General features: G+C 39.8%; 1 protein-coding gene across 1 annotated transcript in view; it reads left to right on the top strand.

The window, feature by feature from the left end:
- Nucleotides 1-13,886, top strand: part of DCHS2 (dachsous cadherin-related 2) — a 377,954-nt gene that overhangs the window by 342,325 nt on the left and 21,743 nt on the right. Inside the window, 2 exon segments of the mRNA XM_040419885.1 lie at nt 6,590-6,720; nt 11,044-11,330. Coding sequence (XP_040275819.1) covers nt 6,590-6,720; nt 11,044-11,330 — 418 coding nt within the window.

Raw genomic sequence — 13,886 nt, 5'->3', positions numbered from 1 at the left:
TTGCAACGCCGGATCTGCACGGCAGCTCCGTCGTCGGAGCTGCGTGCCTGCTGGATCCGCCGATCAGTGTGACAACTAACAGCATTTGTAGACGGATCCAGGTGCGGATCCATCTAGAAATGAATTGCAATAACGGATCCGTCCAGCGGCACGGGCAAATAGCGGCAGGGCGGATCCGAAAGGGTGAACAGCCTGTCGGATACGTCCTGCCGCTAGTGTGAAAGTACCATTAGCATTATCTGTATCTAAGCAATATCTATATTATTCAAATATATATTCAATATGGATATTGCTTAGATAAATACATATATTGGTGGCAGATAAGGATTTTATATAGCTGAATAATAATGATGATGATGATAATAATGATGGCCAATAATTTATTTATATTTCCCAGGGGGTGTTCAATGTGTACTAGTGTGGGGGATGGGGGGACCAGGGCTGTAATAACGATCCCCAGATGCAGAGGGGAACGTTTACAAACTGCCACCTCTAGCCCCAGTAAATGCAGGAGGGACAAACATACCCTGCTGCTGGAGAAGATATCGCCTCGGCTCTGGTATGTACTGCGCATGAGCGATCGCATACCAGAGCCGAGGCAGTGAGAAGAGCTGGAGAGGGGAGGGAGGAGGGCACCAGAGGCTCTGACGTTTCGTTTACAGAGCCTGGCCACTCCCTCAAGCAGAGAGACGGCTGTAAACGAAACGTCATCAGCAGAGCAGGCTTGCTGACGTCGGGGGTCACATGACCCAGAACTGAACTGGCCAAATAGTAATAGATAGGTTATGAAAGCGATTTTAAGAATCTTTCACTGGACTACAATAAAAGCAATTAGAATAGATTTATTTAAGTCGGATAACCCCTTTAAATCTGTTATACCAATATAAATACATTAAAAATACAAAAACGGGACATGTACTTATGCTTTCCCTCTTTTCTTACTGCATACACAGTCTTTGTAGTTGTTGCGAGTAGCTGATCCCCTTCATTTCCAAGACTCCGCTTCTAACATTTTTTTAGGTATTTGGAAACGAAAGAAACTTTGACAAAGTGTTTAAAAATGAAGTTTGAGTGCCGTTTAAGATTAAATTGTGTAAAAACAACCAAGAAAGCTAACAAATTCTAAAATAATACCTGTATTCCAGCAAGGGAAAACACAGACAGCCATCGTACAGGGAAATGAACACTTTACAAGATGTAGAACAGTCCATTAGTCGCACTTTTACGTATTTATCTAACATTTGTTATGCTTTGAAATATGTTCTAAATCTAGAGGCGGTATTTTAGAAATAACAAGTCATTAATTACTATGCTGAGAAAACACTTTAGAGTGGTTTTGATTCTTCTGGCTGGCTGCTCTCCATATTCACACCACCATAGACTAATAAATCATATCCACAGTGTAACAACAAAAGCATGTAATAGCCTGAAAGAATGACTTACTGTACCTACTCTTACTGTTAAGATGAAATGATTTTATGCCAGTCTTTTCCAGGATTTTCTTTGTCTTTTTTTTTCTTTTCGAACCTATTCCATGAATCTTCAATTATTTTCTTTGAGACTTAAAGAGGTTCTCCATAAATACATAAATATGTCTAAACTAAAAGAGCAATGGACAGATTCAATTTTTTTTTGTATACTGTCTATTAAAATGGGTTCTTAAAGGGGTTGTCTCATCTGGTGGGATATCGTTAGCATATGCCACCAATGTCAGATAGTTGTGGAACTCAGAGATGGGATCTCCAGAGTAACCGATTTTCATTAATTTCTTTGGCCGACGTTCATTCATTTCTATGGGACGAAAATAGCCGAGGGCTCGGCTGTCTCTGGCATTCCCATACAAGTGAATGGGCTGGTGGCCGCATGCAGTGTACTCTCCACTGATTTCTATAGGACTGCTGAAAATAGCCAAGAAATGAATGGAGAGCATGTCACGCATGCAAGGTGTGCTCTCCTTCACTTTCGAGGACCCGTTCTGGAAATTGGTGCGGGTCTCTGACTTTGTTGGTATATCCTAGTGATATGCCATCAAAGTCCCAGATGACAAACTTTTAAAGCATTGACTTTGTTACCCACAGTTGTGGTTAAAGAAATGTTTATGTCCCATTTATGGACATGAGATATATAAGCCAAAGGACAGTCCTTAGCAACTATACATCAAGACTACTTGGATATAAAAACAAGTAAAAACAAAAATTCCAGTTAGAGAATCGAGGCTTGAGCTCCTAGGATCTTGGTGATCATGATCTGACCCATCAGCAAAAGAAAGGGGCAGTAACACATGCTGAAGCTCCACAACCTCATTACTGCAGTACGCAAAATAGTGAGGCCCCTGTGATTATGGTTCTATGACAGCTCAACCAGCCCCATTAACATGCAGTACCAGACACAGTTACTGTATATGGACATTACTATTGTGTTTTCCCTAAAAAAATCCCACTGCCCATTTTACCCAATTTCCACTGGCACTGACATCCCATTCTTTTTGAAGAAGAGGAATTGGGGATTTGGTTATCTTGAGCTGGTAGTCGCAAATTATATTCTTTTGTAACAAAGTAATATTTTTATAGGGTCAAAAACATATTTGGGGAAAATGTAAAAGTGTGGTGTCATGTGCCAGTACAGGTGCCATATTTATAAAGCAATTGGTTGTCATAATTCCTTGTGTTAGTTTTCACACCAGAAATTTATTTTCAGAGTTATGTTTTTGTAAAGGAGCATCATGTCATAGATAAATCCAGAAAAGACAATTTTAGCACACAAAAAATACACTGCTCATACTTGTATCCAGGGTTTATGACCACCCTGCAATCCAGCAGTGATGGCCATGCTTGCACACTATAGGAAAAGGCTTCAGTCTCTCTGGTGGCCGTGACCATAGGAGCACACATAGACACATGTGTGCAGTAGCTCCGATCCTGGCCACCTTGTATCTGCTGAATACAAGCAGTGTATGATGTGATGGAAAAATTAACCAAGCCAGTAAAGAAGGCAATACGTACAATCGCAATACATTAGTAAGTGCCTTGTATTGACTTTGTCTACATGGTAAATGCCGTTTGCTAAAGTCAGACAACCCATTTAAGCTAAGCCTTCAGTCAGGCTATGATGCACACAGGTCATATGGGCATATAATCCGTGGATGTGTGAATCCACCCTGAAAAATTGCTTTTGATTTAAGACCCACAGAGTAATTATTTTATTAGCTAGGGAAATTAAATGATCAGCAATCACTGTAACCAACAGCTCTCCAGTCTTAGGGCCTACTAAAAAGCTCCCCGTACTCTATCTCAGTTTCCCGGACAGCTGTACTTATATCATGGTGGGTGGATATTGGGGTTAACTAATAGCAGATTGCTCCGATTTTCAACTGATATAATTTTGCAACAGTACACTTGGCAGTCTAATTTATAGATATTTTTGGGTTCAATCATCTTCTTGTGTTCTCACAGTTACATTTCTTCTAAGACTTTGAAATCGAAGACAGATTTATGTTAGGGTGGACAACTGGGAGAGAACAAGAACTAGTGTTAGTGATTGTTGGCAGAAGGTATTTCAGTGTGATGCCCAGTGAGTGGTGGGGGAATGGAACACTCGCTGAGATTGACCCCCAGCCCCAACTGTGTGAAGTTCTCAGGTACTGGTAGTGCTTCCAGGAAAAGTCAGAACCCTTGGTAATAACATAGACATTTGGTATTAGAACTCTCAGTTACTGTATTAAGCCAAATAATGTGATTGTCAAAATTAGCTATTTTAACATTCAGTAGTTCAGTATTGTTTTTCAATACAGTCAGTAAAATAGGATAGAAAGACAGAAATAATTCCATGTGTTCCATATAATCAAGACAGTAATGCATGAAATGATATTGTGGAGAATGTGCTGTCAAAAATGATAAAACATGCTGCCTGCACAGAGTACATTTTGGTCAATGATATAACTGGCGAGAATAGCTGTTACTTTACCAAGCACCTTAAGGGTCCATTCACACATCCATGTGTGTTTTGCGGATCCACAAAACACGGACAGCGTCAATGTGCATTCCGAATTTTGCGGACCGCACATTGCCGGCACTAATAGAATATGCCTATTCTTGTCCGCTATTGTGGACAAGAATAGGACATGCTCTATTTTTTTCGGGAACGGGATTGCTGACCCGGAAGTGCGGGTCTGCAATTCCGTATCCGGGCAGCACATCGTGCTGCCCCATAGAAATGGTTCCGCAATTCCATTCCACAAAATGCGGAACTAAATTGCGGTCGTGTGAATGGACCCTTAAGGACACCAATAACATACATGTGGACTAGAGATGAGCGAATTTCCCAAAAATTTGATTCGGCCAGTTCGCCGAATTATCAAAAAAAAATTGCTTCTATCCGAATATATTCGCAATGAATCGCGATAAAAAACAGCTATTTCTGGGCTGCACAGAGCCTTTATATGGGTGTAGAACACTGTGCCTTGCAGTAACACGCATAGGGAGTCTGCTGGGGTAGTGAAATAATACTGTCAGTCAGTATGATATGCAGATGACAGGCGTCACTATCTAACATGGAGAGTTGAGCTGTGAGGTCAGATAACTATTTGTCACACTATCAGCAAAACCACAAGCCAAAGACAACATACACTGACAGTGATAATTGCAAAGTCAGAAAGCAAGTGCTGTTCATGGCAGACAGATTATAAAGGGAATTTATATGGATATTTACAGTAATTTAACTTGGTAGACATTCAAGAACGACAATATATACAATATCTCACTTTTTGTAAATATCTCATTATACCTTTTGATGGGACGATGATATGACACTTTGATACAATGTACAGTAGTCAGTGTGCAGCTTGTATAACAGTGTAAATTTGGTGTGCCCTAAAAATAACTCAACACACAGCCATTGATGTCTAAAACGCTGGCAACTAAAGCGCGTACATCCCTAAGTATAAATGTATACATGGCCAAATTGTGCCCAAAATGTCAATATGTTGTGTGGCCACCATTATTTTCCAGCACTGCCTTAACTCTCTTGGGCATGGGGTTCACTAGAGCTTCACAGGTTGCCACTGGAATCCTCTTCCACCTCTTATGCTCCTCCACCTTCCATTTGAGGATGCCCCACAGACGCTCAATAGGGTTAAGGTCTGGAGACATGCTTGGCAAGTCCAGCACCTTTACCCTCAGACTCTTTAGCAAGGCAGTGGTCGTCTTGGAGGTGTGTTTGGGGTCGTTATCATGTTGGAATACTGCCCTGAGGCCCAGTTTCCGAAGGGAGGGAATCAGGCTCTGCTTCAATATGTCACAGTACATGTTCCCTCAATGAACTGTAGGTCCCCACAGCCGGCAACACTCATGCACCCCCAACCATGACACTCCTGTAACACCCCAGAGTGGTGTTACCACTCCTGCACCCTGATACTGTCTTTAATGGTGTAATATAAATGTCATCTGTGTAATTCTGTTCCAGGTTCACCACAATGTGCATAATATTGTTATGCAACTGTATATGTAATATGTACATGTAACATGCCTGGTTCACCAGCAGGTGGCAGCGTTTCTGGCAGAGCTATCTTAGACAGAATGGAACTCACCCTTCCATTCTCCCCCCTTTGGGAAGAAGTGGGCCAGTTCTGCTTGCTACCAGAAGGAGGGGTGGCAGTTCTAGTTTGGGCCGGTTCAGACTCCATGTTGGAGATGACAGGAAACCAACCTATTCCTTGGCTGAAACTAAGTCAGACTAAAGATTGGAGTGCAGTATAAAGCTAGCCTATCAGTACAGCAGAGAGAAAGAGATAAAAGCAAAGTTGAGTTTGCCTGCCAGCTCATGCTAAAGCCTGAGACATTGTCACACTAGCGAGTCACATGACACCGGGGAGGGAAAATGCCTAATTGGGCACAATTTGGCCACTTTCACTTAGGGGTGTACTCACTTTTGGTGTCAGTGGTTTAGTCATTAATGGCTGTGTGTTGAGTTATTTTTAGGGCACACCAAATTTACACTGTTATATAAGCTGCACACTGACTACTGTACATTGTATCAAAGTGTCATATCGTCGTCCCATGAAAAGGTATAATGAGATATTTACAAAAATGTGAGGGGTGTACTCAATTTTGTGAGATATTGTATATACTCCATTGTCATTCTTGAATGTCTACCAAGTTAAATTACTGTAAATATCCATATAAATTCCCTTCATAATCTGTCTGCCATGAACAGCACTTGCTTTCTGACTTTGCAATTATCACTGTCAGTGTATGTTGTTTTTGGCTCGTGGTTTTACTGATAGTGTGACAAATAGTTATCTGACCTCACAGCTTAACTCTCCATGTAAGATCTTCTCATGAGACCACTGCATTGGTTTGAAGAGATTTATCAAGACTAGTGTACCATGTAAATATGCACAGTTCTAAAAGATCTGTGTACGGAGTGCTGAACTTGTTGAATGCTTACATTCAGAACACGTCATAAATGGGTCAGATTCAATCACAGTGACACATGGGCTGCATCAGTCTTGCAATATCGATAGTTTGCAATCTGCCGAGTATTTATTGAGAATATCATGATGTGTTATAGCTTCCACTGATTTGATTTACAGGCTGGTCCTCCAAGCTGCTGATAGGGGATTTCCAAGTCTTTCTGCAACGAGCATCGTAACAGTACTAGTTATTGACATCAATGACAATGCCCCTACAATACCTCCGCTGGAGACCGCATTCATTCCTGAAGGTATGTCACCAGAAAAATGATGCAGTCCTTTACAAGCTTTGCAATCTCATGAAACAATGCAAAGCATTATGAAAACACCACTTTTATGACTGCAGACAGTTGTATTAGTAAGAATTATTCTAATGCTACATTGTTATTAATATTATTATTTGTAATAGAATAAACCCTATTCATATTTCTTTTCAAAATGCATAGTAATCTGGACATTGGTCTTATTAATGTGCCATTATTACATATACTGTAACACTTTCCCATTTTTATAGTGCTATTTTTTAACGGGTATCAATTTGTAGAAAACACATCAGAATGAAATGAGATCTAGCACCCCCTGACAAATCCTGTGCAAAAGGCACACTGGGATGCTGAATACCCTCATGGTGTTTGGTGGGTAGTGTACCATTCCTGTGGATTAGGCACATGCACTTTTGTGTACCCAGCCGTAACAGCATTTATCTCTGATATTGTAATTATTACATCATTTTCTGTATCCTGTACTGTCAAGTTTATTCTTTTTAATGGCTGATTTTAATGGATTTTTCATCTGTGCGTATACAGTACATCAAGTTGTTATTTTAGGATTGTTCTCTATGTTTATAGATTTATATGCACTCTTTTACATTGAAATTACAACACTAAGAAGGAAAAGTCGGGGAATTATAAAAATCACAAGATTGATAGACATGTTAACAATGTGAAAATGATAAAAGAATGCATACAAAACATTTAAAGTATCTCAATTTATTCAGTATTGAGTATGGGCACCACATGCTGAAATACATGCACTTAAACATCTTGGCATGCTATCTATGAGGTTATTAATGGTTGTCTGAGAAATATTCTACCACTCTGAATGCACTTGGACATGCAACTCATCAAGATCTGTTGCTGGTACCTTCGTTTAGAATTGCCAACCAATGGCGTCCCAGATATGCTCGATGAGAGACAAGTCTGGAGACACTGCAGGCCATAGTGGCATGTTAAGTCCATGCAGGATGTGCACTTCCAGCCTGGTGTTGTACTTTTGACAAACAGTTCCAGGAGCACTAGTTACACAAAATAATCAATGTAATGCTGAGCTGTTAGTGTACCCCGCACCATAATTCCAGGAGTAGGATTCCCTTGTGAAGGCAACTTTTTTTTTATTTTTTTAAATTCCATTTTATTTTGTTTTCTTCATGGTTGTGAAGGCCACTTCATGACATTGCCCATGTGATTTAAAGACCAATTTCCAGATATCATTATGTCTGAGATAAAACCTGGACTCAACGCTGAAGAGGATAGACCTCCATTCCATCCTCTATTTCCATCTTGCTGGAATGCCTGTAGCTGAATGTCTGGCATGTAGCTAATGTTGTCTAAACACCTTCTGATGGTTTGCGTAGACACTGTTTGTCACCCTGGGCTTAAGATGTGACGTCCAATTTCACTTGTAGTACAGAATGGATCACTGTACACCATTCTTTTAATCGGATGATCCATCTGTGCAAAGGTTCACCTCTGTGCACCTTTTGCTGTCATTCCAGTTTATCATTGTTCTCCCAACTGCTGGGACATGCAACAGTGAACAGTATTGATATCTCGGCCTAGGCACATAGCAATCTGCTGGAGTGATAAACCAAGGTCTCAGTTCAAGGATTCTGTCTGTCTCAGTTTGCAACAATTGGCAATAACTGGCACATTGATGAACAGGAGGCATTGCACAATCAGATGTGACTTGATTTTTGAGGCTCTATGTGGCTAAAACTTTGTTTCAATCTGGCTTTTAAGCCCCTCCCACATGCCACAGATTGGAGCTAGGTGCTTGAAAATTTGATAATTTGCAGATTTTAGCGACACCTACTACTTCCTTGATTTGCAAACCATTTTGGCTTGTCCTTCTTGCTGTTGCAATTTCAACGTTGATGAGTGTATGTACTGTATGAGGATATTGTAGGTTTGCCAAGAAATGATGGGCCAGTACACATTTGCCTGCCTCTCTTCTCTTTCCATGTGTTATTCATATTCCAGGAGAAATAACTAAGTAATAACACAAGTTATTTCTAAGAAAATAGGCTCAAGTGTTTTATGTAATATACATTTAGGTCCATAAATATTGGGACATCGACACAATTGTAACATTTTTGGCTGTATACACCACCACAATGGATTTGAAATGAAAGGATCAAGAAGTGCTTTAACTGCAGACTGTCAGCTTTAATTTGAAGGTATTTACATCCAAATCGGGTGAACGGTGTAGGAATTACAACAGTTTGCATATGTGCCTCCCACTTGTTAAGGAACCAAAAGTATTGGGACAATTGGCTTCTCAGACGTTCCATGGCCAGGTGTGTGTTATTCCCTCATTATCCCAATTACAATGAGCAGATAAAAGGTCCAGGGTTCATTTCAAGTGTGCTATTTGCATTTGGAATCTGTTGCTGTCAACTCTCAAGATGCGATCCAAAGAGCTGTCACTATCAGTGAAGCAAGCCATCATTAGGCTGAAAAAACAAAACAAACCCATCAGAGAAATAGAAAAAACATTAGGCGTGGTTATGTTTGGAACATTCTTGAAAAGTAGGAACGCACCGGTGAGCTCAGCAACACCAAAAAACCCGGAAGACCACAGAAAACAACTATGGTGGATGACCAAAGAATTCTTTCCCTAGTGAAGAAAACACCCTTCACAACAGTTGGCCAGATCAAGAACACTCTCCAGGAGGTAGGTGTATGTGTGTCAAAGTCAACAATCAAGAGAAGACTTCACCAGAGTGAATACAGAGGGTTCACCACAAGATGTAAATCATTGGTGAGCCTCAAAAACAGGAAGGCCAGATCAGAGTTTGCCAAACGACATCTAAAAAAGCCTTCACAGTTCTGGAACAACATCCTATGGACAGATGAGACCAAGATCAACTTGTACCAGAGTGATGGGAAGAGAAGAGTATGGAGAAGGAAAGGAACTGCTCATGATCCTAATCATACCACCTCATCAGTGAAGCATGGTGGTGGTAGTGTCATCACGTGGGCATGTATGGCTGTCAATGGAACTGGTTCTCTTGTATTTATTGATGATGTGACTGCTGACAAAAGCAGCAGGATGAATTCTGAAGTGTTTCGGTCAATATTATCTGCTCAGATTCAGCCAAATGCTTCAGAACTCATTAGACGGTGCTTCACAGTGCAGATGGACAATGACCCAAAGCATACTGCAAAAGCAACCAAACAGTTTTTTAAGGGAAAGAAGTGGAATGTTATGCAATGGCCAAGTCAATCACCTGACCTGTATCTGATTGAGCATGCATTTCACTTGCTGAAGACAAAACTGAAGGGAAAATGCCCCAAGAACAATCAGGAACTGAAGACAGTTGCAGTAGAGGCCTGGCAGAGCATCACCCAGAGTCTGGTGATGTCTATGCGTTCCAGATTTCAGGCTGTAATTGACTGCAAAGGATTTTCAACCAAGTATTAAAAAGTGAAAGTTTGATTTATGATTATTATTCTGTCCCATTACTTTTGGTTCCTTAACAAGTGGGAGGCACATATGCAAACTGTTGTAATTCCTACACCGTTCACCTGATTTGGATGTAAATTGCCTCAAATTAAAGCTGACAGTCGGCAGTTAAAGCACATTATTTATGGGCCTTACTGTAGGTATTTACTAAACAGGCATGTCAGCGGAGCTGACAGGTTTATCTTAAAGCAGTTGTCAAGTTTTGGTCTAACAAGTGTGTCTGTACCATTGACACTCAGTGATTACCATCTTTGATCAGTGACAGTATATTAATTGCATACCTATTAGGAGTCAAAGGTAGTCTATAACATAAACTTCTGTTTTATCAGTATCTCAGGATGCTGAGTGTGTAAGATGGGATGATGTGTCTAAGCACAAGCTCATCATAACTTCAGGACATGCAGAACAGATTGCATTACAGTAAGGATAGAATTATAAGACCCAAGCACCAAACCAAATGTGAAAAAAGGAAGATTATCTGCCCCAGGTACACTGAGTTAAATGAGTTTCAGTAAGGAGCAACCTGGAGATAAGCTTTAAGTAGGTTATATCCCTAAGGGCTATGGATACCTGAGCTGTCAGGAGTTCAGAGATAAGGCTACTGATCCAGCTGAAAGTGCAGATCCCTGATAGATTAAGTGTGAGGCACAAAGCCTGCAGATGCACTGAAACTCGAAAATGAAGAAGAAAACCTGTTAAATATTGAAAAAAAAATATGTTTTTTTTATAGCCCAAAATAATTATAATGTAGTAATAAAAAAAAATTCTATAAATTTCCAAAGTTGCTTTCAGTTGTCATAGGTAATGGTACATTTTATTGCACATTTCAGATGCTGCCCCTGGCTTCAATGTAGCTTGCATATCAGCAAACGATGTGGACCTGAAGCCAAATGTATCGTATAGTTTTACTGAAGATGGAAATCCTGAAATGAAGTTTGCTATTGACAAATACTCAGGAGTTGTAACCCTCATTGGTGACTTGGACTATGAAGAAACATCGCAATATAATTTGAGGGTTCAGGCCTCAGATTGGATGCATCTGGCTGAAGCAGAACTCATCATTGTTATTCTAGATATTAATGATAATCCTCCATTATTTACTAAAGATTCGTACAAGGTAAGTGGAGAAATCTTTTCCAGGGCTCCTGTGAAAAGTTAGGAGACAGCATATGATGTAATCAAATGGAAGGTGTATCATGTTCAGTATCTAATATTTGTAACAAGTGAGTCTTATATATAGCTTGAGTTCATGAGAGTGTTACACTGACAAACTCTTGGTATGGAAAATGTGACAGCCAAAAAACAGTGCATGTCTTGTAGCCAGAACCCAGTCATGTGGTCACATTTTAAACTGAATCCAAGCATGTGCCCAAAATGTATCTCCATCATGTACTTTCCTTTCCTACAAGCCTAAAAACATATGGTATGGGATAAACTTTAATAACCCAATTAATCATAACTGAAACCAGTATTACTACAAATCTATGATATCTATCAGAACCATGTATTACACATAACTTCGCCCAATTATTTGCATTTGAAGGCTTTGGATACCTTTGGGACATTTGCCATTTCTTTGTGGATTTGTGTTTTACAATAAAAAGTTGTTCCACTTTTCTTCTGAAGCCTGCATGTATTCTCATACACTGCAGGCTGCTCACTTCTGTTCTGTGTGAAACCCATCAGACAAGCTCTCTGCAGGTTCTTCCTGTAGTCCTTCTCTCTGCTCTTCTGAGTGATGCTTTAATAAGATGTTTTAAATGCCTGATATCCCTTTTATTTAAAGTTATTTTATTTGGCAGTAAAGGCTTAGATTTGTGCTCAGAAAAGCAGTTTGAGGGGCTACAGCCATTAGAACGTGTGTCTGATGGGTTTAACACTAAAATGGAACTAATTGCAAATATGTTTTTTTTTTATTGCACAGTATAGCCATAGCCTTTAAAGACATAGGTAATATTTGTCATATGACTTTTCAGTTAGGTTATATGTAATAGGATGAAAAGCTAAGATAAAGCTTATCTGTCAGTAAAAAAAAATTTTTTAAACTTCACTAATGATCCTGTAAGCATAACAGTCCTGTAATGAACAATGTTACTGCATTATAATAATTTACTGTCTGCTTTGGGAAAGTTGCAGTTATACTCATCCATGTTGTTTCAGAGACTGAATAAGATATACAGTGGGGCAAAAAAGTATTTAGTCAGCCACCAATTGTGCAAGTTCTCCCACTTAAAAAGATGAGAGGCCTGTAATTTTCATCATAGGTATACTTCAACTATGAGAGACATAATGAGAAAAAAAAATCCAGAAAATCACATTGTCCGATTTTTTAAATAATTTATTTGCAAATTATGGTGGAAAATAAGTATCTGGTCAATAACAAAAGTTCATCTCAATACTTTGTTATATACCCTTTGTTGGCAATGACAGAGGTCAAACATTTTCTGTAAGTCTTCACAAGGTTTTCACACACTGTTTCTGGTATTTTGGCCCATTCCTCCATGCAGATCTCTTCTAGAGTAGTGATGTTTTGGGGCTGTCGCTGGGCAACATGGACTTTCAACTCCCTCCAAAGGTTTTCTATGGGGTTGAGATCTGGTGACTGGCTAGGCCACTCCAGGACCTTGAAATGCTTCTCACAAAGCCACTCCTTCGTTGCCTGGGCGGTATGTTTGGGATCATTGTCATGCTGAAAGACCCAGCCGCTTTCATCTTCAATGCCCGTGCTGATGGACGGAGGTTTTCACTCAAAATCTCACGATACATGGCCCCATTCATTCTTTCCTTTACGCGAATTCAGTCGTCCTGGTCCCTTTGCAGAAAAACAGCCCCAAGGCATGATGTTTCCACCCCCATGCTTCACAGTAGGTATGGTGTTCTTTGGATGCAACTCAGCATTCTTTCTCCTCTAAACACGACGAGTTGAGTTTTTACCAAAAAGTTCTACTTTGGTTTCATCTGACCTTATGACATTCTCCCAATCCTCTTCTGGATCATCCAAATGCTCTCTAGCAAACTTCAGACGGCCCGGACATGTACTGGCTTAACCCCTTAAGGACTCAGCCGTATTTCACCTTAAGGACTTGGCCATTTTTTGCAAATCTGACCAGTGTCACTTTAAGTGCTGATAACTTTAAAACGCTTTGACTTACCCAGGCCGTTCTGAGATTGTTTTTTCGTCACATATTGTACTTCATGACACTGCTAAAATTGGGTCAAAAAAGTAAATTTTTTAACATAAAAAAATACCATATTTACCAAAAATTTTGAAAAATTAGCAAATTTCAAAGTTTCAGTTTCTCTACTTCTGTAATACATAGTAATACCCCCAAAAATTGTGATGACTTTACATTCCCCATATGTCTACTTCATGTTTGTAGCATTTTGGGAATGATATTTAATTTTTCGGGGATGTTACAAGGCTTAGAAGTTTAGAAGCAAATCTTGAAATTTTTCAGAGATTTACAAAAACCCAATTTTTAGGGAACACTACAGGTCTGAAGTCACTTTGCGAGGCTTACATAATAGACACCGCCAAAAAATGACCCCATTCAATAAACTACACCCCTCAAGGTATTCAAAACTGATTTTACAATCTTCGTTAACCCTTTAGGTGTTGCACAAGAGTTATTGGCAAATGGGGATGAAATTTGAGAATTTCATTTTTTTTGCC

Source organism: Bufo bufo, chromosome 2 (genome assembly GCF_905171765.1).
Source record: "Bufo bufo chromosome 2, aBufBuf1.1, whole genome shotgun sequence".
Classification (NCBI taxonomy): domain Eukaryota; kingdom Metazoa; phylum Chordata; class Amphibia; order Anura; family Bufonidae; genus Bufo; species Bufo bufo.
The sequence above is the reverse complement of the archived record's forward strand: the minus strand, read 5'-3'. Positions and strand labels throughout refer to the sequence as shown.